The 21,027-nt window shown below is 33.7% G+C and overlaps 2 protein-coding genes across 4 annotated transcripts; one reads left to right on the forward strand and one right to left on the reverse strand.

Annotated features, from left to right (window-relative positions):
* Nucleotides 1–2,369: 2,369 nt before the first annotated feature.
* LOC130644521 (dehydrodolichyl diphosphate synthase complex subunit nus1-like) lies at nt 2,370–5,672 on the forward strand. Its single transcript, XM_057450165.1, has 5 exons — nt 2,370–2,826; nt 4,186–4,320; nt 4,395–4,547; nt 4,649–4,748; nt 5,141–5,672. Exons 1-5 carry the CDS (start codon nt 2,460–2,462, stop codon nt 5,229–5,231), a joined length of 846 nt encoding a protein of 281 aa, XP_057306148.1. The 5' UTR covers nt 2,370–2,459; the 3' UTR covers nt 5,232–5,672.
* A 650-nt stretch (nt 5,673–6,322) lies between these two features.
* On the reverse strand, nt 6,323–19,166 carry LOC130644520 (uncharacterized). 3 transcript variants are annotated; one of them, XM_057450164.1, is made up of 14 exons: nt 17,786–19,164; nt 17,272–17,324; nt 16,444–16,576; nt 15,894–16,098; nt 13,546–13,694; nt 12,937–13,077; nt 12,612–12,765; nt 11,870–12,054; nt 10,987–11,112; nt 10,148–10,310; nt 9,506–9,590; nt 9,303–9,352; nt 7,160–7,405; nt 6,323–6,715 (listed from the first exon to the last, which is right to left on the reverse strand). In XM_057450164.1, the coding sequence occupies exons 1-14, from the start codon at nt 17,843–17,845 to the stop codon at nt 6,633–6,635; spliced, it is 1,833 nt and encodes a 610-aa protein (XP_057306147.1). In that variant the 5' UTR covers nt 17,846–19,164; the 3' UTR covers nt 6,323–6,632. The 3 variants fall into 3 exon arrangements, with proteins under 3 accessions (XP_057306147.1, XP_057306146.1, XP_057306145.1); XM_057450163.1 differs by lacking the exon at nt 6,323–6,715 and having other exon boundaries at nt 6,849–7,405; nt 17,786–17,814; nt 18,455–19,166; XM_057450162.1 differs by lacking the exon at nt 6,323–6,715 and having other exon boundaries at nt 6,849–7,405; nt 17,786–19,166.
* Between the last annotated feature and the right edge of the window lie 1,861 nt (nt 19,167–21,027).

The following is a 21,027-nucleotide window of genomic DNA, read 5'->3' on the forward strand; positions in this document are numbered from 1 at the left end:
TCAAGAATGAAACATATATACATAACCTATTGGTTATAAACAGACCTGTCATAATGACTGCCGTTAACACCAGTTAGGTGAGCTATGAATCAATTTCACTACCTTAGCAGAAAGCAGTATAAAAAAAGGCCTGTGCGTCTGATGAAGCCCTTGATTCTTACGTCATCCCTTTACCCACACAACACCAACCAAAAAGGTGTGTTTGTTGTTGCTATGACTAATGACAATTGTCACAAGTCAAATGGGATTTGATGGTTTGTGCTATAAGTTTTAGCGACCAGATATAAAGTGATTAGCAATAATGTTATGCTGTTTGCCCTGGGTATACATAATATACTTAAAATCAAATGACACTCTTGCACATACAGAACTTTGTAAACATTTTTAACTCATTTTAGCCATAAACTTTTTTACCTCCACAAAATTAGAATAGTTAAGGTGGGAAACATTACGCTGGGTCGCAAACAATATTTTTTGCAGTAAGAATACCGGATTAGCCTGCACATAAAGGGTGAGTTTAGGCGGCTTTTAGAATTAACCTTGGTTTCCAATAACCTAAATTTTGTTGCACAACAGGTTGCACAATGTTTTCCCAACAGTAACTGTAACAAATTTTTTGGAAACACGCTGTACAACAAAAACAAAACAAGAGATGTTGCACAACAAATGTTTCTGCAACAGTTGCACAACTGGAAACCAAGCTTTAAATTGGTGGTTGTCCTTCAAGACTGCCCACACTATCCCAAACTATCTTAAACTTGCCTGGAGCATTCTTGTAATATGCAATGCGGACAGTTAGAAGAAGGCACTTGAAAAGAAAAAAGTTAAGAAAAGTTTAGAAAAGTTTATATATAAATATTGCACACAAAAAGTTAAACTTTTCTTTCTCATCAACTTTGTTTTCATTTTGAAATTCTACAACTTGATTTGAAATTGTACTATGAAATCTGATTGGTTACTATTCGCCATGGTAGTTGTACTTATTCTGATACTGCAATGAATGCTGGTGAATGAGAGAAAATTACGTAGTATGCTAAAAAGAAATGGTCACTTTTTTATGTCCAATGAAATGTGAACCCGCGCCAAAGTGGCCAACTTCACACAGCAGCTCAGTTTTGTAAAGGCATCAGGTCTGCAAATTATTCTGTAAATTTTAAACATGACGAAGTTGTAAACTGAAAGTAAAAGTGAAACCTCTTTTTAACCAATTGTCGCTAAATTCAGTATGTTAAGCGAGCTAAGAGCAGTCATAGATAGATAAATAGATGTGCATATTTCACATGGCTAGCTCCACAAATATCGAGATACAATATCTATTATTTCCAGGAGAGGCCATGGCTTAAATGGGCAATCCTAGATTACTTAATGCTCATTTTGAGCTATGCAGACCCAATTAGGGTCCATGCTCTACTAGACAACTCCCTGCAACATCCAACAGCCCACACAGTGAGCCATCTCCCCAATTTCCCTCACATGGTAACATTCACTTGCCCATATTGAATGGCCACCAGAAGGGGAATCGAACCCTGGTTTCTTGCACAAGGTGCGAGAGTTAACCACTAAGCTACGGCGCCACACATATTGGAGTAAAATTGAATATATAATGTATTTGGCTACCCCAACCACCCCTACTGGGGTACCCCATCAGTTTAGAATAATGTACAGATATGGAGACAGTTTCCATATTCAGAATTTTTTGGGTATAATTAGAAAATGGTTTCTGAATACAGAAAACAAATTCAGTTTTCCATCTTCAACAAGCTAATTTGGGTTTTTTCATAATAAGCATTTGACTAATAAAAGGCCCTAGGCTAGCACCAAATAAACTTTAAAATATTATATGGAACTGCAGTGTACTTTAGGAGGGGTTACTACACTGGAGTTCTAATCAAATTTACCCCTGTAATAAAGATAATTTACCCCCATCCCCTGTTTTACTAAAAACAACAACATAAAATCTGGTTTCTGTATTCAAAAACTGTTTCTCTTTTTTTGGAGTTTATTATAGGGAAACTTTCATCCCTCTGGGACGTAGTAACACATCTCCCTCAAACCACTCGAAAACCAAAAAATATTTATACTTTGGTTAAGAAACCCTTGCTTGAGACGTCATTTATGTAGGATCTCTTGGCCTAAGGACAGAGTAGAATAAGCAAACGACTTTGGAAACTGGTCATTCACTTCACTCCACGCTTCAATTTCGCCATTTTCTTCCATTTGTTTCGTACCCATGCGCAAATTTACAAACAGACAACCGATTGCCGACCCTCTAAGGTCAGTGCTAAAGTAGCACAAGATAATACTTGATTTTTACCAAAAGTGCAACTTTGTAGCTTACCGTTTTTCGGCTTTCGTCACTGTTCCAAAGTCCATGATTTGTGATCACAACTCACAATAGACATGGCGGCAGCTCGAATGTTGGATTTCCTGGTTTCTTAACATTCTCTGAACTATTTATTATGATGGATAAACGACAAACTATTGACGAGTACGTCCAATCGTCACAGAAGAATGTGTTAAAGTATATCCCTCAGGTGTTTTTCAAGATTACCCTCATTGCTGTGCAGTATACTGTTCGATATTTGTTATTATTTTGTACATTTCTAGCTGAATTCCGCAGGGTTTACGCTGTTTCTACGAAGCGCTTTACTGGTGGATTAGCATATGATCATTTACAGCGTGATTTAGGTAATTTAAGTAAGTTACCAAAACATATGAGCTTTGTCATCAACGAAGGAGTTGGAACTGACTATTGTGACATTACAAATTTGATTGTATGGACCATTGCCATGGGGATTCCATACATCACCCTATATGACCGTCACGGTAAGAAATTGATTTTACTTCAGTTTCAATTTTGTGCACTTGAATCTATTTTGTTCTGTGTTGTGACCCTCTTGAGTCTAAGAGTGAAAAATTCTAAAGTTAACGCTAAAACCATGTTTTTCTTGACTAACATTACATTTCATGAAATTTTCCACAAAGGGGAGTAGTGGGTAGTGTAAAATTTTCATAATGTTATTTTGTAGCTAGCTCTTAAGCTGTCATGTAGCTAAGGCAAATAAAAATTGAAAAGAACTTTTCTTCTTTTATTTCTAAAAATATATTTTTGATATAGCTAGCTAGGGGCCTTCGACAAGCAGTTTTCGTCTCCGTTAACGGCAAATTGGCCGTTAGGGGGGGGAGGGGTAATGCATTGTCCGTTAAAAATATAAAAATGGAGACGAATTTCACTTTTTCACCTTTTTTGTTTCTTTTAGGGAAAATGAAAAAAATTCAACAAATATTTCCACAGTAAAAATCTGCCATAATCTAGAATTGGTTGTTAAAAAAAATGTATCTCATGTTTGTATAAGTCTCCACAAAGATTGTTCCGTAAAGCGTGGAGGGGAAAAAATTCTATTTAACGGCAAATTTGCCGTTAACGGAGACAAAAACTAACGTAGGGGAAATGACTTGCCGTTAAGGGGCTGGGGGGAGGGGTCCGGGTCTAGTGGCCAATATGCCGTTAACGGAGACAAAAACTGCTATATTATATGCATATTATACATATTATGTTTAGCCTTTGTAGGTCATGTTGGCACACAGCATTCATCAACATAATTGCCCCTATATTTTTTTTTTATATATATATATAAGCTGGGAACAACAATCATATATATTTCCAATGAGATTACACAATGGTTGCAATTACATGCACAAAAATAAATAATTTTTTTTTTAGAACATAGTAAAGTTGCCTTCTATGGCAATGCATTAAGCATTTAACCATTATAAGTAAAAAATCATTTGACAAATATTTTAAACAATCAACAACATCATCAGTTCATAACCACTTAATTAAGGCTGAAATTGATTTAATTAAATGTTTTTTTCTTTGTGTCAAATGTTAATACTTTATGCATTAGAGATATAAAAGTCTTTTTCTGGTAAATTAGAATATCATTAATAGTTAAAACTATTAAAAAATTTTAAAAAAGCTATTTAACTTCCTTGATTAAGTTTTAAATTTAATAGGTATATACCTAAAACCTGCAATACATGAACAAACCTAAACATTGAAGGGAAATACTGCTGTGAGGACAAGGCTTTCTAATGTAACAGTTTTTGACAAAAAGATTTCAAGGGTATTACATTTTAAATAGAGTAAACATAGTGTTTTCAGTCCTACTTTCTATTTTACAGGTCTTCTCAAAGCTGGAGAGTCAAGAATATATAATGTTCTAAAGGAAAAAATTGCCTTCTTTCTTGGTAAAAGCAAAGCTGAAGGAATTGACATTATTGTAAAGAACAGCTCAACTAAATATAAAAATGGAATAAGTAAGTTGATAATAGTGAGAAGTTTTTTTTGAGAAAACCTCAACAAATTGCTTGATATATTTTATTCTGTACAGCCTATCCAAAACGAGTGTGTGTTCAATTATTATCAGAAGAAGATGGAAAAACTGATCTTCTTGAATCAGCAAGGCGAATTGCTTCAGACTATTCACAAAAAAATTTGGAAATGAAAGAAATTAATATTGAGTATATAGATAAATCGTTGAAAGGTATGTTTCATATTTTATTATTCTGTGACAGGCTTGTCAGTAGTGTTACATTCTTAAGTGAAAGATTTCTTTAAAATAAAAATGCTTTTTGTTATTTATAGCTACTGAAAATATACCTGACCCAGATCTTATAATTCAATTTGGCCCAGTAAATTCTTTAATGGGGTTTTTACCTTGGCAAACCAGATTATCCGAAATAATGTAAGTATATTTGTGTTTACAGAATAGTTTTTTTACACAAAACATTATTCTGTTGTCATGGCAACAGACAATTTTAGGCATAACCATATATTCTGCATAACCATATATTTAATATAGTCATCAAAGTTTTATGTTGAATAATTTGTGTTATTAAAGGTATGTACAAGCACAATTTAATATCTATAGCTCTTCCCATTTGGGAAGGGGATAGTTTTAAACCATTTTTTGCATCATTTTATTACCTTTAAATAACGAAAAACTAACATAAATTAGACATGTACATCATCTAGTATTTTTTAGATTTAGGGTAATATTATATGTCCCTGAGTTACTTATTAAGTCAATATATAATCTCCAAGAATTAGGTACCGTTCAATTTTTATCTGTTTTAGACATGGTGACTCACACAAAAATATATCGTACAATAAGTTCTACGAACTTCTACAAAAATACAGCAAGTGTAATCAAAGATTCGGAAAATGAAACAGTTCATTGACAGAGGGTGATGCAACAAATAAGTTTTTTGACTTCGATGAAATAATAACTGCGTTGAAAAAATTACTGATTTCTATAAAATATAGAAATAGACATTCAAGTTGAAATGCGGTCAATAGGTTTTATGAGAGAGGTTTTATATAAAGAATGAATTGAAAACCTTTAGTGGGTTGCTCTTTCACAAAATCAAAGAGTTCGAAATTCAAAGGAACATCTCAGAATAGAGAATAGAAGGTTTATATAGAACTTTTTTTCTTATTCTAAAACTTCGGTTTTAGTAAAAATATATGAAATTAATAAAAAGTAAATATTTTTTCGCTTGGAATATACATTTTTTAAATACGTTAGGTCTATTATACAATATTCAAATTTTTTTGAATCTTTATTATAACTACTTGAATAAGAGAATAATTTATACAGGTCTGTTGACTCTTTTGTTTCTATGCACGTTGTTTCTAAGAACATGTATGCACCAACTTGAACACAAAATGACGTATTAACCCCGTAACAATAATGGTTACTACTTTCTTAATTGCTAGCCTCGTATCCAGTCGGTTCTCGGTTCCCCTTTCCTTTCCTTGAAAAATGCGCAATGGTTGAGCGTTATTTAGGCATGTCATAAATAAAAAAAATTTCTTCGTTGTTTACATGATGTCACTATAAGTTATACGACAAAGACAAAAAGATAATCACCATTGGTTAAATTATTGGACTTTGTAAGAAAGTCGACATAATATTTGCAATCATTGTATTTCTGTACTGCAATTTTCTGTCCAAGCTTCCCTCGTATATCTCATTTTGGCAATCTCAATAAATCTATTTTGGGTAAATAATCTGAGAATAATAATAAAAAGAATCTTAAAAGATTTGGACTAAATAATAGAACTGTCAAAATTTAAACAGCTAAAGACTAATAATTGTCAACCTCGTATTCAGGCCTTCGTGAATGCAGTATTTGCATATTTAAAAAATAAGCAAAAATTTGGTTCATTGTGATGCTTGCGTAATCAGCCAATAGGTTTGCTGCCACAATACAAGGGAATCGAGTTTCGATTTCTGTCTCAAATAAAACGAGATGTCAAAATTTGTTTACGAAAACTGTCAAAATCCGAGCTAGAGTTGTAACACTTTAGAGCCATCGTACAATACCAAACACAAAGACACGTTTTTAACACGTGGTCATACATTTTCTTACATTGTAATTCGTCATATTTATACATATGTTATAGTGCGTGCAAGCAAGTAAGTAGAAGTTGCTATGGTTACAGAAGTTTAAGAAAAGATTATTTAGTTGAAATTTAACAGTAAAGTCTCAACTTTTTTTAAAGTTATTGTGCGAAATACATCTGCCCTGCCATTAAAAAGTTGCTCCATTTTTTGGCACGTGATTTAAACACCACAACACGACCAGCTTGAGATTAATCTCCATGGGGATTGTTTTGTGTCTCGGAGATGAACACCTCGACCTGAAACTGGAAGAATGAAAAATAGTTAAGAAATAGTAAAAGAACAGTATAATTTCGCTACAAAAAAAAATACAAAGAAGTAATAGTCATAAGACTTGGAGGGAAATAGACCATTGTCAAATTAAATAATATTTGTAGTTTTAGAATTGTTATTTAAATGGGCAACTATTTTTTTTTTAAATAATATTTGGCACTTTCATGTTTTCTTTTAAACCCTTATATCGTGTGAAAAAACAGTCTGGGTATAAGGTTGCATCCGTGGTAATATGATTAAATTCAGTCTAATGTGTTGATTGAGAGAATGAAACAACTGCGCTCATAATAAAAACAGTACAGGCCTTGCAACTTTATCAAATAGTGGACTGACAATTTTTATCTCATAATGAAAGCGTACACTATATTCCACTCCATAGAAAGCCGATTTAAAAGCAATACTTTTAAAGAGCATACCAGCAATTTGTCTGTTATCCTTCAATGTCCAACGAATTTTTGATTCCACGTTGGGTATAATGGTAGGAATTTCAAAAGCTTTGTATAGCACGTCAACTTTTGCTCTGTTTGTGAGCGTGTTCTGCGAAATATCCATCCATATGTCTGAATCGTTCTTTTTGATCATGTATGAGCCCTGGGTTGTTCTTGCGTAACTGCTACCTGACGAATCGACAGCCAAAACGTTTGAAATAAAATTAGGACAACCTATGAAGTGAAAAAAATTTTAACGTATTATTTTCTTTTAAAAATATATCTGCGTTATGCAAGAAGTAGTTCTATTCTGTTAAAAAACGTTACAACAAAACCTTGAATCCAAGCCCTGCGGACGTCTTTTTATATCTGCTACTTTTTAACCGGTGCAAGAAAGTGAAAGATTGGTTCTAAATTCTATTTTAGTTTCTGCATTAACGAAAGTTAAGAGACTCTTGATCCGAATAGACGTCCCCCCTCCCTAACTTATTTTTTGACTTGATTTAGAAGAACCTTATTAGTTTGTTGTTTTCCACTGTTTCCCGTGGAAGAATCCACTCTATTTCTCATTTAATCCATGTAGTAGATATACGTCCATCAAAAATCAAACAATGCAGCAGTGCGAATCTTACCATCTGCATTATCATATAAATGACCGAAAAAATTGACGGTGTCCAACAACTGCAGTATGTATGTCACATTTATAATCTAAATCTACTAAAATTACTTGCCGAATTCCCGTGCAAGAATCCACTGAATCTCTCATTAAACCGATGTAAGGGTTACCAAACAAAAACATACAACACAGTAATTTGAATTTTCAAAACTCATTCGTACATTTCAGCCTCGACCTCGGCTCTTTCTCTCTGTTATAACGGGATTGCAAAAAGAGAAAAAAGCTCTGAGATCGAGGTTGCTCACAATCTGAATTATTCTGTGTTGATAAATGTGGAACAAAAATAGAAAATGTACGTAAAAGCGAAATACACTAAAACTATAACTTGCTTTGCCATTCCAGAAGTACACCAGGGAAAAAAAGGATACCAAACATTAAAAAAAAATCCAAAATTTTTCGTTAAGTCGTACAATATCAGTCTATTGCATAAGGCAAACCTTCCAAAGTTATACTCAAAATATAAGAAATTTATAGTTGAAACCACATAAGAAAGAAATATAAAAACTTGAATCATATGGTATATTGTATATCTACCGAAATATTTCAATCCAAAATAATAAAAGAACAATTAGGCAAACAGACCCAACTTTATAATGAAGAAAAAAAGATAACAATGTAATATCACCTTATGATAAGTACACATTGGCATGCCTTTTGAAATTATCAGAAAAAAAACGTAGAAATAATCAGGATTACTTTGAAAAAGAGACAACCTTTTTCGTTTCGGTTTTTCTTTTTTAGTTGATAAACGACTTGTTTCCGTGAGTTGCGGCGCGCACATTGTAAACCGGGGGTAGAATTAAATTATTCTATCTACTAGTCCATAAAGCCCATGGAAAAATCCACTTGGGCAGGATTACAGTAAAAAAGAACCGTTATTTAAATTTTAATGATGTCAGCAAGGACCCGTCAAGACAAAATATTTTATTTTAGAAATTTTGTTTACTTGTTGCCTCCATTGTGCAGAGCTTGAATAGCTGATGACCCCGTGGTGCTTTTAAAACAAAAAAAACAAACAAATAAAAACATTTAAAAAATAAATAAATTAGTTTTAATAAAATAAAAAAACAGAGTTTTATTTTTTAAAGTAATAAGAAAAGGAATTAAATGTTTAAATAATAACCCCCTGATTTGCGTTTTTTTAACTTGGTAAATTTTAGCGTAACGCCACGCTTCGGGGACACAATGCATGAGAAATAAGAAAGTGACCCGCACCGTGCGCACACACAAGGCGTATTAATATATAGATTTTTTTTAAAAAATTTAATTTCGACAAACTTTGGACTTCGAATATCGTCAAGCGTAATTAGTGCTCTATTTTTTAAATTCAAGCCCCCATTTTTCTGCCCCTTTCTCGCTTATTATACATTGCTTATTTTCCAATTCCCCTGCTCATTGAGACTTCCCCTATATATAAAAAAAGGACCTGAGAGTAGTTTGATAAACTTAACTTACTTTTCCATCTTTGAAATGCACTGAGCTGGTCACTTTGATAGCAATTAGCTCTGAAATTAAAAAGATTTTTACAGTTCAACACAAAAAAAGTTACTAATTATTGCAAATATTTTTTCTTTTTTTAAATTTGCCAAGATTGTCAATACATTTTCTATCCTACTAGTACGTGAATTTGTGTTCGAAATATATAATTAAAACTATACCTAGGAATGTTTCGATGGCAAACGAATATATTTCCGTTCTTTTCATCCACAAGGACCGTGCGGGTGGGAAATTCTTTCACTTTTCCTAAAAATATATATTTATATATTTATATATTATTTTTTTACAGTAAAATTTTTTTAGTTTACCCTCACATCCTAACACACGAAAAACATGCATGCCAGTTTGTTTATCTCTCTCAAACTTTACTCTGCTTTGTCAGGCTGCTTGAAAATAATTGGGGAAAGACACACAAAAAGGCATGTTTGTTTACTTGCTGAGCAGTGTGATTAACTGCGAATCTGAAAAATTGTAAATGCCCATTTAACCATTTAAACGTAATGTTCGGTTGAAACTTTGTTTAACAGACTCGTCTTGAGAACTCTGAATTTTCAGTCCTCCGTTACCCCAGGATGGGTCCTAGAAATAGCTGGGCCAAAACTCCATGGACTATGTTGTCAGCAAAAGCGTTTACATGTTTGGGAAAGAGAATGAATTGAGCTACTCAACGGTACTATACATGAACCGTTTATGTGTTTTCCTTTGCCGCCAATCTCGTATCACGTTTCTAATTTTTTGTCGACTGAGAAAAGAAAGGGATTTTTAAAAACACGTCGCTTCTCGATAAAATTCTTAACAGTTACCAATGATTTCTTCAGTTGTTCTTTCCTTAACAAGACATCCATATAATTCGGCTTTAAGCGCTATTATCTCATATGTCGAAGGTTCGATGCGAAAGCTTCTTCCAAACACAGGTGGTTCAAGGCTGACAAGGGAAACATGATCTTCAGTTGAATTCGTGAAGATCTAAAAAAATTAAAAAGGAACTGAAACACTCTCTTTCTTTCAATTTTACATATCTTAACATTTATTAACTTGATCTCCTTTACCGCCTATACATAAACCTCGTTCCCAGATTCTTTTTTGCTTTTTTTAAAACACGCGACCACAATATCAATAAACCAGAAAATGTCGCAAAAAAACAGCTTTCCAATAACTTTATGACGCACAAAAAAATTACCTTCGACGCAGAGCAGAAACTTATACAACTTCGTACTCATGTAACGTAGAGTGTACACATGTATGAGTACAAAACTGCTCAAGGCTATGCCTTGTATTGATATACCCTCCCAACCTAGTTACCAGCACTTGCTGTTTCTTTTCAATATTTTAGAGAGAGCGAACATCACGCCGTTAGAAATAAAAGAAACAACAGGAACTGGGAATGAGGTTGACACACTCCCCCTCTTTCTTCACTCAATTTAAACATATACATTTATAAGAATATCAAGATCTAATCAGGCTGGCCATTTCCCCATTGTTTTAAACAATAGACCTATTGTTTTTAACCTGAAACTCCAGCCTGATATTCTTATAAAGCATATTCTTATAAAAGAAAGGGTTATTTGGCTTACGTCTATTTATTTACCTAACTGAATAAAAAGAACGAAATAAAAAACAAAAACAAAACAAAACTACGCACTGTCTTCACCCCATCAGTTCTTTTTCGAATGCTGTTCCATACAAAGGAGTCGTTGCTAAACCAGAACTTAAACTCCGTGACGTAAAATTTTTTCTTGTACCCTCCTTGAATACCGATGCGAGTTATCTGCAGTTAAAAAAAATTGTTATGATGTTAATGTGAGCTAGTAACCTAGCTAATTAAGCTTTTTTCGAGGATATCGAAATCAACACACAAACAAATGGCTTAAAACAAATCCACCAATAAACACAAAATAATTACTCAGAGTAAACCCCAATTAAATCAACCAATGAGCATAAAGTTAGCGTGGTCACAACTCACCCTCTTAAACAATAAAGACGTTGATCATGTTTGTTAAGATCAGTTACACCAATTTCGGTCAAAATATTAAATAAGAAAGGATTTCCCAATAATGAACACGTGAGTAAAGAACAATGGAAATAACTAATAAAAAAACCTCAGTATTCTGACCGCAGAAATGTTTTTGGCGACCCAGCGAAATTTTTCTCTACTAAACTATTCCGATTTCTCGTTTTTAAGAAAATACAATGTTTCTCCTGACTAGTGAGCTAGTAAAATTCTACATTATTTGTTACTTTAGAAAATTGTTTATTGAAAATAAACTTGCTTCGTTTTTTTAAAAAGACAATTGTTACAAAAAATTCATATCACATTTTCAACAAAACATCGTTATTCTGAGTAACTATGAAAATATTAAAAGGGCTTCTATTTTTGAAAGTTTATACAAATCTACTTTTCTGAGAAATCTACAGACTTAAGAATATAAAAAAACTTCGTGATAACGCACCCTTGTTCCCAGGGATTATTTCTTTTTGTTACAAAAAGGCCAAAGTTCCTGTGAACAAGGGTGCGTGATAATCACCTTAAATAAAGAACCAAGATCTATCTGCAACCAGTCACTCTTCCCAGGGTTTCCTTTCCAGCCTGTACTTAGTGCATTTAATCGACCATGCTCGGGTATTGAACTATTCGCGCCTTGAAAACGAGCTGATAAGGAAGCATTTGGAATTCGTCCATCTTCCATTCCAATGGAATCGATACACATATCTACGAGAGGATGAAGACTATTGATTATTGTGAGCAAAAATAAAAAAATAATGTCAGGCTTTCCTACGTCATGATATTCTGACACAATAATAGCCCGTGTCGATTTTTAGGATTTCATTAGCGTAAAACACTCTGTAAACGAGATTGCGTCGCATGTAGGGAGCAAATTCTTTATTTTTGTAAGGGTTGAAATAGTACGAATTGCGAAAAATAAAAAAAACATGTTACAAAAAGACACGGAAAGCAATTGACTATCAATAATAAAAAACGACACAAGTACTATATTATTGGCAATAATCTCGTGTTGTTGGCGAAATTTTTGACGTTTGTTTATTTGACAATACAAATATCATTTAATGACGTCGAATATTTGTAATAAAAAAAATGTAGTTTTCGATATAAAAAGGAGACAACAGGTTTTTGGTAGAAGAAAGATTAAGATAGATAGGCCTGAAAAAAATAAATGTCCGCAATATTTATTTTAACTGCTATTTGCGGCAAGCCTCGTTTCCAAAACATATATAAAATATATATAAAGCCCTGGGAATTATTTTTACCTTCTTGTGAGATGTAGCATCCTTTGATTTCCATCCGAGCACAAATAAGTTCACCTTCCCAATGCGTGGGGATGACTCTAATACCATCACATTCCAGAGGGTGTAGAAACCATGGGAATTTGTTGCCACCCATTTCTTTATAAGCTTTGAAAAGCTAGTAAAAGTGCAGTGTGAAGATAATAAGAGAAGCAGTAAAAACAAAAAAGACAGGCCGGAAAACCGAATGAAAATAGCAACGTCGTCCTCAGGTCTCTTTTTTCTTTTTTGACATTCCTGTTGCTAGAAAAAGAACCCTGGGTACGAGGTTGTGAAAATAGATATGTACCTTGATATATCCGTTCTGCGTGTAATTTAACCATTCTCCGTCTTTCTTGTAAGCTATTTTAAATTCTTTCATCCAGTGATCTTTCGCCGTTCTCTCAGCTGTCCGGATAGACGTCAGCCGAACTCTCTTTGTGAACAATATCTAAAGGGTTGAAATTTTTTTCAGAATTTATTTTTGCGATTTGGTTCTTGAACTTGAATTTTGCCACTAATTGAGAGATTGAATAGTTTCTTCCGCAAAATTTGTTTTTTTTGAACCTGTCCATTGCGACATAGTTTCCTCCAAAAAACTTTTTATTGAAAACGCTTGAGGAGAATTTTAATTTTAAAAACATTTTTTTATAAATCACACTAAAATATCATGAAAACTTAACATTGACAAAAGTTCTTCGTTCCCAGTGCATTTTGCTTTTTGGATGATTTGTTACAATGTGACATAATCATAACAAAAAAAACACTCTCCAAAAATTTTGAGGTTAGTGGTGCCGAGTCTAGTTGCTATGGAGTTCGCTTTGCAATCACATATGCCGTTCAGTTCACACCGCAGAGATGTTTAGCAAGAGTGTTAGACTTTTCAATTTATGAAAGTGATTATGCGCATTTCAATTACCTCAAAGTATACATTCTTCTTCTGATCTGCGCACCAACCATTACCTTTTGGTCCAAATTCTTGTGGGGATGAGGAGACGTAATATGATGTAGCAGATACTTGATCACTTCGAAGGACGTTATTCTTCACATCAAAGACTGTATCGCAACCTAAAATGTGAACCGAATATTAAAACAAAATGCATACCATGATCCTTACATAGAATGCCAACCATGTCCCAAAAGCTTGTTTGGTTTATCTATATTTGGACAGAACATGAAGCCTAGCAGGACCTGGGGACGAGGTTTATTTAATTTTTGTTTATTGAAACACAAGAAAAGAGAAACTACAATGTGGTGCGTTGCATTTAACTATCTTCTTGCAATCATATGTTTGCAATCATATGTTTGTCAAAAATGCTTGCTCGTTGAATTTATGACGTCAAATTAAAATGTAGCTAATAAAACGTCAATAACGTCGACGAAATTTATCTTTCTACAAAGATTCCTTCACAGTTGGTAGCGTTTTTGTTGCGACTTGTGAGATTTGTATTTATAAGTAAATATGAAAGCCAAAGAATTGAAAAACGACAAGGTGAGTTTATGGATTATATTATCACAAATACAGAGAATTACCTACGTCCTTCCAATAATCCTTGAAACTTTTGAAAAGTAGTATATTATCGTGTTTAAAACTTTTTGAACTATGCGCTCAAAAAAGTCCTAGAAACATCTAATAAGCAAATGACAATTCTGTTTTTTTTACTATCAGGGAAACCCTCTTGGACCACAAAAAATACAAGAATCATCCAGTCTTCCTTTAAAATACAAGAAGAAGATTGCTGAAATGTGTTTAAAGCGTGCTAAACAAAATGGCGGTATAGCTGTCAATCCTGAAGTCATTGAACAAATGATGTTAAAACGTATGAAAGAAAGAGCTGAAAATAAAGAAAAGTTAACAAAAAAGCGACGACAAGAAGCCAGTGATGATGCTTCTACTGGTATACAACCTAAGAAAATCGCTCAAAATGAAGAAGTTTCAAGTGAGGGTGAGAGTGATGATGAAAGCAGTAGCGGGGACTCCTCCTCTGAGTATGATAGTGAATCAGAATCAGAAGATGAACAGCCAAACAACACTGAAGACGAAAAACCAAAGAAAATATCACCATTAAAAGTGGCAGGGGTACAGTCTCTGATCGTAGTACCCAAAAAATCGACTTCCCTTGCCACAATTCCCGTTCAAAGAATTTGTTCCCCTTTGGAAAGAATTAAAAGAGAAGCAGTTTTAGAAGACGTCGACAAATTTGTTATTCCTAAACCGGCAGAGGTAACTGAAGAAGTAATTGTTGTTGACACTGAGATAAGTGAGAGCGAAGTCATGCTTCCATATTTGAATAATGACGATAGCAAACTTTTTGTCCGTGACGATGACATGGAGATGATGGAAGTTGAAAAAATTGTGTATTACAATAGGGAAGAACTTGCATGGTTTGACGATGATGTGGAGATGGTGGATTTGAGCGATGACTATTATGCTCATGTTGACATTATTGATGAAGATCTATCAACTGATATCATAATGTTAGACGAAATACATCTCTACTAAATATTCTTGCGATTTTCTGTAGTATCACAACGGTAAATTTGCGACGTACTCACCAGGTTTCACTAATTTTAGTAGTTCTAAAAATATGGCCTAGTTTACAACTTGTTCTATAATTGTTTTCTCATTGTTCTTTGTTACAGAAGTTCCACTACAAGGTTATTTTCAAAAGAAATGATTAGCCGAAGGGTGCAGTCATTTTTACACCTAGATTTGTGCACACTGCTCCTAAGAAGGAATTTACAATAGCTTGTCGCTTGATATTAGAACACGTTTACGTAATATATTTTGTGATAAATTTCTTCATTATTATTATATTTAGTCATTATTATTAGTGATTTTTCATACTACTGTAAGAACCCGTTCATTATTTCGATTCATACATAGAATTCTAAAGTTTTACAATCCGACCTAGTTTATCGTTTTAAGTGTAGTTGCGGCAATGCTACTTATTATGACAAAACTAAGCGCCACTTAAAGACCAGATGTGTGAACATTTTAGGAATCTCTCACTTTACGGGTAGAAAAAAGATCTATTTAGTCTGGCCAAGTTACTTCCGTTCTTAATCATCCTTTGCACTGTGTTAATACTTTTTTTGACGAGAATAAAACCTTCAATCCATGCCATATTTATTCTAGTGTTGAATTTCTATTATTTTATTAATTTCATATAAAACCTTCTGTTTTTAAACTACGATTGTAGAGACGTAATCATGGGGTGCAGTATACACCCGAAGCGTATACTACACCCCAGTATACTCAATTACCTGGGATAACAAAAGGTAAAAGTATAGCCTCGTATCCAGTGGCGTATAACACTCCACCGTAGAGCCAGTGTATGTCGATGAGAATGTTATCAACATGGTAGCCGCTCTGACTTTCGGAGGAAGATTCGTCTTCCAATATGACATTCAGTTTGAAGGTAATTGTTCCGTTAACACCAAGCTTGTTTGTTAGAAGTATGGCAGAAGTCTGAAATAAATAAATAAACAAAAGTCGTAAACCTTTCCCAACGTTATTTCGAGCATCTTTGTTCTTCTGTTAGTTAAGTGATGCGAGGATCTAAAATCAAGTCGCGGTGCGAATATTTTACACAGACATACAGAATGCGTTTTTTATAGAGACAGTTCATTTTAGGAAAAGTTGAACTTCTTAAAATCGTGTTCGCGCACATTTTAGTTGCGTATAAGTGTTTTACATTCTTTTCTCTTGTGGAATGTCGCTAACTGATCGGACTGCTACAGGCATAGCGCAAAACTACTTAGCTATAGGGCTGTGCTTTCCTTCAATTACTTTCAAAATAATTAAATTATTTACCACGCTTTTGTCTTGTCCATCCGTGGTAATTTTGTTTATCTTGACGCGTTTTGAGTGGATAAAGTGCAGTGAAACATCATCCAGATCTGATTTGTAAGTGTTGCGAAGGACCACCAATACTTCGAAAGGCTTTCTGAAAATATTTGCAAGGAGAAAAAGATGCACTGTAAAGTACAAGAACAGACAACAACAACAAAAAAGGCGCAAAGCGTTGCTCCAAAAATTTATATTTGCAAGCTCGATCCCAGCACCATTTACGGTGGCGGCTATTTTGCTAAAAAATCATAAAGCGAAACGCCGTTGAGAAGCAAACTGTCTTGGGGATGAAGTTGTTATATTTGAACTTTTGATATCTTATTTAAGTGGGTGTTCATTTACATAAAAGTACATCCTCGTTGTCCGGGCATTTGATTAGTTTTCGCTCCGTGATAACGTACAGCGTGATAACGGCTCAGGGGCCAAGAGACCCTGGAGACAAGTATAAAAAGGTTACAAACTGTAAATAAAGGATAATTTCATATAATATTGTTCTCAGGGCATTTAATTTTTGCCCGTGATAACAGCTCATGGGCTAAGAGACCCTGAGGACAAGGATGAGAAGGTATTACAATTTTTACTGTAAATTAAGGATAATTTCATAAAATATGATTAAGGTGGATTGAGCTGACTGCGTAAATCCCAAGCGAAAACAGGTTACAGAAAAAATGCCGCAAACAGCAAGTTCATTCTTCTTCTACTGATTTGAATCAAACCCTTTCAAAACTACTTGATTCTCAACAACAACAAATATATATAGCCGCAGACTCGGATTTTAGTACACATCCTTACTTGTAATCTTTTAAACTGTTGTTGTCTTTTATGTCAATGGACACGTGTCTTTCCTGAAAAATAAAACCAATGTACACTAGTTTGAAATGACCTGCAGTTACCTTAAAGCATGCATAAAGTTGAATGATAGTGAACCAATTTGGACATTATCGTATAGCTTGGACATGTTGTTGGACACACCTTGAAAATATTTCGCGTATGCTAGATGACTGGTTGCACACCCAACTTCCAAACATTTAACAATAAAAATTTTAGATGAAAGGATCTAATAAACTATTGGCCGAATTTGCATAAAAAATTAAAACATAATCAAAACATGATTAAAAAGGTTTTTTATGAAATCAATTTTTAAGTTAGTGCAGACGATTCAATGATGACTTGGTATAGCTTTTTTTAAGACTAGAGTTCAAAAAGTCTTTGCAGCTTTTAAGGCATTCTACTATGCATCCTCTCAATGTCGATTTTCTTGGGTGTCCACGCATTCAAAAAAAAAAAGACAAGAAAAAAGACTTACTTCAACCACGTCAATAGTGGTCACACTTCCTAAAATTAACAATATATTTATACACTTCATGCCTTTATATTAGATAGATAGATGTGCATATTTTACATGGCTAGCCTCACAAATATCGAGGGATATACCCTGTCTATTAATTCCATGAGGGGCCATGGCGTAGATGGAGAGTCCTAGAGTATTTAATGCTCATTTTGAGCTACGCAGATCCAATTGGAGCCAGCGCTCTACTAGACAACTCTCGGCAACATCCAACGGCCCACACAGTGTGCCATCTTCCCAATTTCCCTCATATGGCTTGGGTTAACCCGGGGCTATGGTAACATTCACTCGCCCATGTTGAATCGCCGTCAAGAGGAATCGAACCCCGGTCTCCCGCACAGAGTACGAGAGCTATAACCACTAATCTACGGCGCCACATATTTCTTAAAAACGTAAACACGGCGTTCTAAGCATTGTTTTAGCAGGATCAAATAAACTAGTATATAACGATAAGAGTGATGGAAAGATTTATAAACTAAGTATGGAAGAGTTTATCAAGTTCTGAAATCTTTCAGCAAGTAGGCCTGAAAATGAAGGAATAAAGCATTTCTCGTTATAACCATGGGCTGATTAGCAGTAATTCACAAGAACCTACCTTGACCTTTTATGAAATGACAAAAAACCTACCTGTCAAAAGAAGCAATGCTAGAAGCATGTTGACGTTGAAATAAAATGGAATGAAAAATGTTAAAAAAAATTAATTTTGCCCCATTATAATTTATTTATTTTTTTAGTCTTTTTTATTTCATTTTACAAAAATGAAAAATCTTTAAAATAGATTTATCGCACAATAAATTTGTTAAAAATTGATTGCAAATTGGGCTTTTTTATTTTAAAAGTTATTGACAATTCAAAAGTTTATTTCTCATTACAGTGTAGGGTCATTTCCCTTGTTTGACTTCTGCTAACCATTATGCAAAGACTCTTTGATGCATTATTTATATATTTTCTTGAGGAGTCTTTAAGTTTAGATAAAATAATTCATTAAAAGGTATAAAAAACGGCTTTTTCTTTTTCTAATTCTTCTTTGTAATCCCTGCTCCTTTTTGTGAAACCGAACAGTAAAGATGACCAAAAAAGCGGTTTAAAAATGGAGAATCATGTGTCCTTGATGTTGCGCATGCATGTCAGATGCAAAATCTTGTCAATATGTTTTATCGTTAAATGCAGTATCAAAGATTTAGCTTGAGTTTCGTTCACAGTGTAATTCAAGCTCCTTTATGGCGCGTAGCCTTGTGGTTATGGAGTTCGGTTTGTAACCACAAGATCAGTAATTGGGTATGAAAATCTCAACGTGTTTTCACGAAAGAAGTCGGACCTTTCTGCAGCAGTTACATGCACGAAAGTCAACGCTCTCAAAATTAACAACACTATTTTTAATTCTTTTTTTTAACTGTATTAGAACCATTCTTAAAAAAGTTCGACATTTGCTGTAACAAAGCTGTATATTAAAAAATAAACTGCCAGGAAAAATGTTCGCCCTTGTGTTTTTTTTTAAAATTATTGTATACTAACAGAGACAAGAAAATGAGTAGCTTGGGGAATTGATTTAACTGTTGGTGATATTTTTGTTAATGTAACCTGACTAAAATGCTTCTTTTGCTTGTAACCTATTAGCATAAGTTCTGCTTTTATACTTAGCTTGAACTGTTTCGTAAAAGTATGAAATTGTCACAGATGATCGTCATTAGACATGTGAGTGAACTATTAAACAAGAAACCCTAATGCTTGAAGATTTCCGCAATTAGCAACATACATAGGCTAACCATGGTTTTAAATACCTGGAAAATCCTGAAATTTTGATGTACAGACCTAGAAAACCAAGGGAATATGGAAGAAACATTAAATATCCCGAAGTTTTAAAAATTAAATTCTTAAATTAAATTAAATTAAATTAAAATCTCAATTATTATGATATACAACACTTTCAAATTACTATGCTACATACAATAAAACTGATGAAATAAGAAATAAAAAATTCACAGGTAGCATTCTATATAAAGTAAACACTTGAACTGTATTGATGTAGAAAATTCCGTCATATAAATCGATGACAACTTCTTGACAACTTCACTAAAAACAAAGTAGTTCACTATTCCATTGGTTTGGAAATTTGAGAAGTATTTGAGTGTCCTAATTTTTGGATGTATGGAACATGCGCTTAATTTTTGCAAGTGTATTCTGGTTGCTTCTTGAAGCTTTTTAAAGTAAATTGCGCACGGTTGAGGTCATGGTCTTTTCTTTTATGTCTCATGCATTGTTTCACCAAAACGTGGCTTTACGTTACAATGTACTAAGCTACTAAGCAAAACAGGAGGTTATTTGTTGTTTATTTTAAAAGCCCTAGAGGGTCGTTGTGAATAGAATAATTTAATTTTACCCCCGGTTTACCACGTGCATCTAACGATCAAGTTGTTTATCAACTAAAAAAGAAAACCGAAGCGAAGTAGGTTGTCTCTTTTCCAAATTAATGCTGAAGCATGTCAATGTTTACTCATCATCAGCAGGTTAGCTTAAAGCTTATTTGTTCTTCTATATTTTCATTTTTGTGTTCAGCATATAAACTTTAAAATAAAGTTGATCATTGGATAATAAAACAATCTTCTGGACTGTTAGGATTCTTATTGGCTTAAAACTCATTTTAGCCTCGTTTTCAGAAAAAAATCTTTAGCCTGGATAAGTTTCGGGCGTCCAGCCTAGCGGCGCTGTCTCTATCTATTTCTCCATCTCTCTATCTCCTCAGGCGAATTTAAAGATTCCGCATTCGCTGGCGGAAATCAACAATTTAGGTAAAAATTTAATCAGTTAAAAATAAAAGATTTTTATTTCATCGGTTATACTTTTTCATCGGTTAAAAATTTCGTCACCTGTCAGATATTTTGTCACTTTCAACCGACATATTTTAAACCAATAAGGTATTAAAAATAAGATCGCTAAAAAAGAGAACACTGTTGAGCTATCGTTCGATGAGGAGAAACTAGTAGAAAATTTGTAAAAAAAAAATATATTTTTATGTTTTTTAGGCTTTTATATATTACTAGTATTTAGTCCCTTGGAAAAATCCACTATAGATACCAAATAAAAAAACAGCGAAATAGTGAGCGAAATCAACCATCAATTCATTGTTCTTTTCGTCAAAACGTTTTGTTGTTAATGTCATTTAAGCGGAAATAAATAAAATCCATATGTTTTTCATATAA

Source organism: Hydractinia symbiolongicarpus, chromosome 5 (assembly GCF_029227915.1).
Source record: "Hydractinia symbiolongicarpus strain clone_291-10 chromosome 5, HSymV2.1, whole genome shotgun sequence".
Taxonomy (NCBI): Eukaryota; Metazoa; Cnidaria; class Hydrozoa; order Anthoathecata; family Hydractiniidae; genus Hydractinia; species Hydractinia symbiolongicarpus.

Bases quoted from the DNA above. Each gene is read 5' to 3' on its own strand.
- LOC130644520 (XM_057450162.1), bottom strand. From the start codon at position 17,845: ATGAAGTGTATAAATATATTGTTAATTTTAGGAAGTGTGACCACTATT. The intron at 17,325-17,785 runs GTAAGTCTTTTT...TTTATTTTTCAG, and splicing joins CCACTATTGACGTGGTTGAA to GAAAGACACGTGTCCATTGA. The intron at 16,577-17,271 runs GTAAGGATGTGT...AAATATTTTCAG, and splicing joins AACAGTTTAAAAGATTACAA to AAAGCCTTTCGAAGTATTGG.
- LOC130644521 (XM_057450165.1), top strand. From the start codon at position 2,460: ATGATGGATAAACGACAAACTATTGACGAGTACGTCCAATCGTCACAG. The intron at 2,827-4,185 runs GTAAGAAATTGA...TCTATTTTACAG, and splicing joins CACCCTATATGACCGTCACG to GTCTTCTCAAAGCTGGAGAG. The intron at 4,321-4,394 runs GTAAGTTGATAA...TATTCTGTACAG, and splicing joins TAAATATAAAAATGGAATAA to CCTATCCAAAACGAGTGTGT.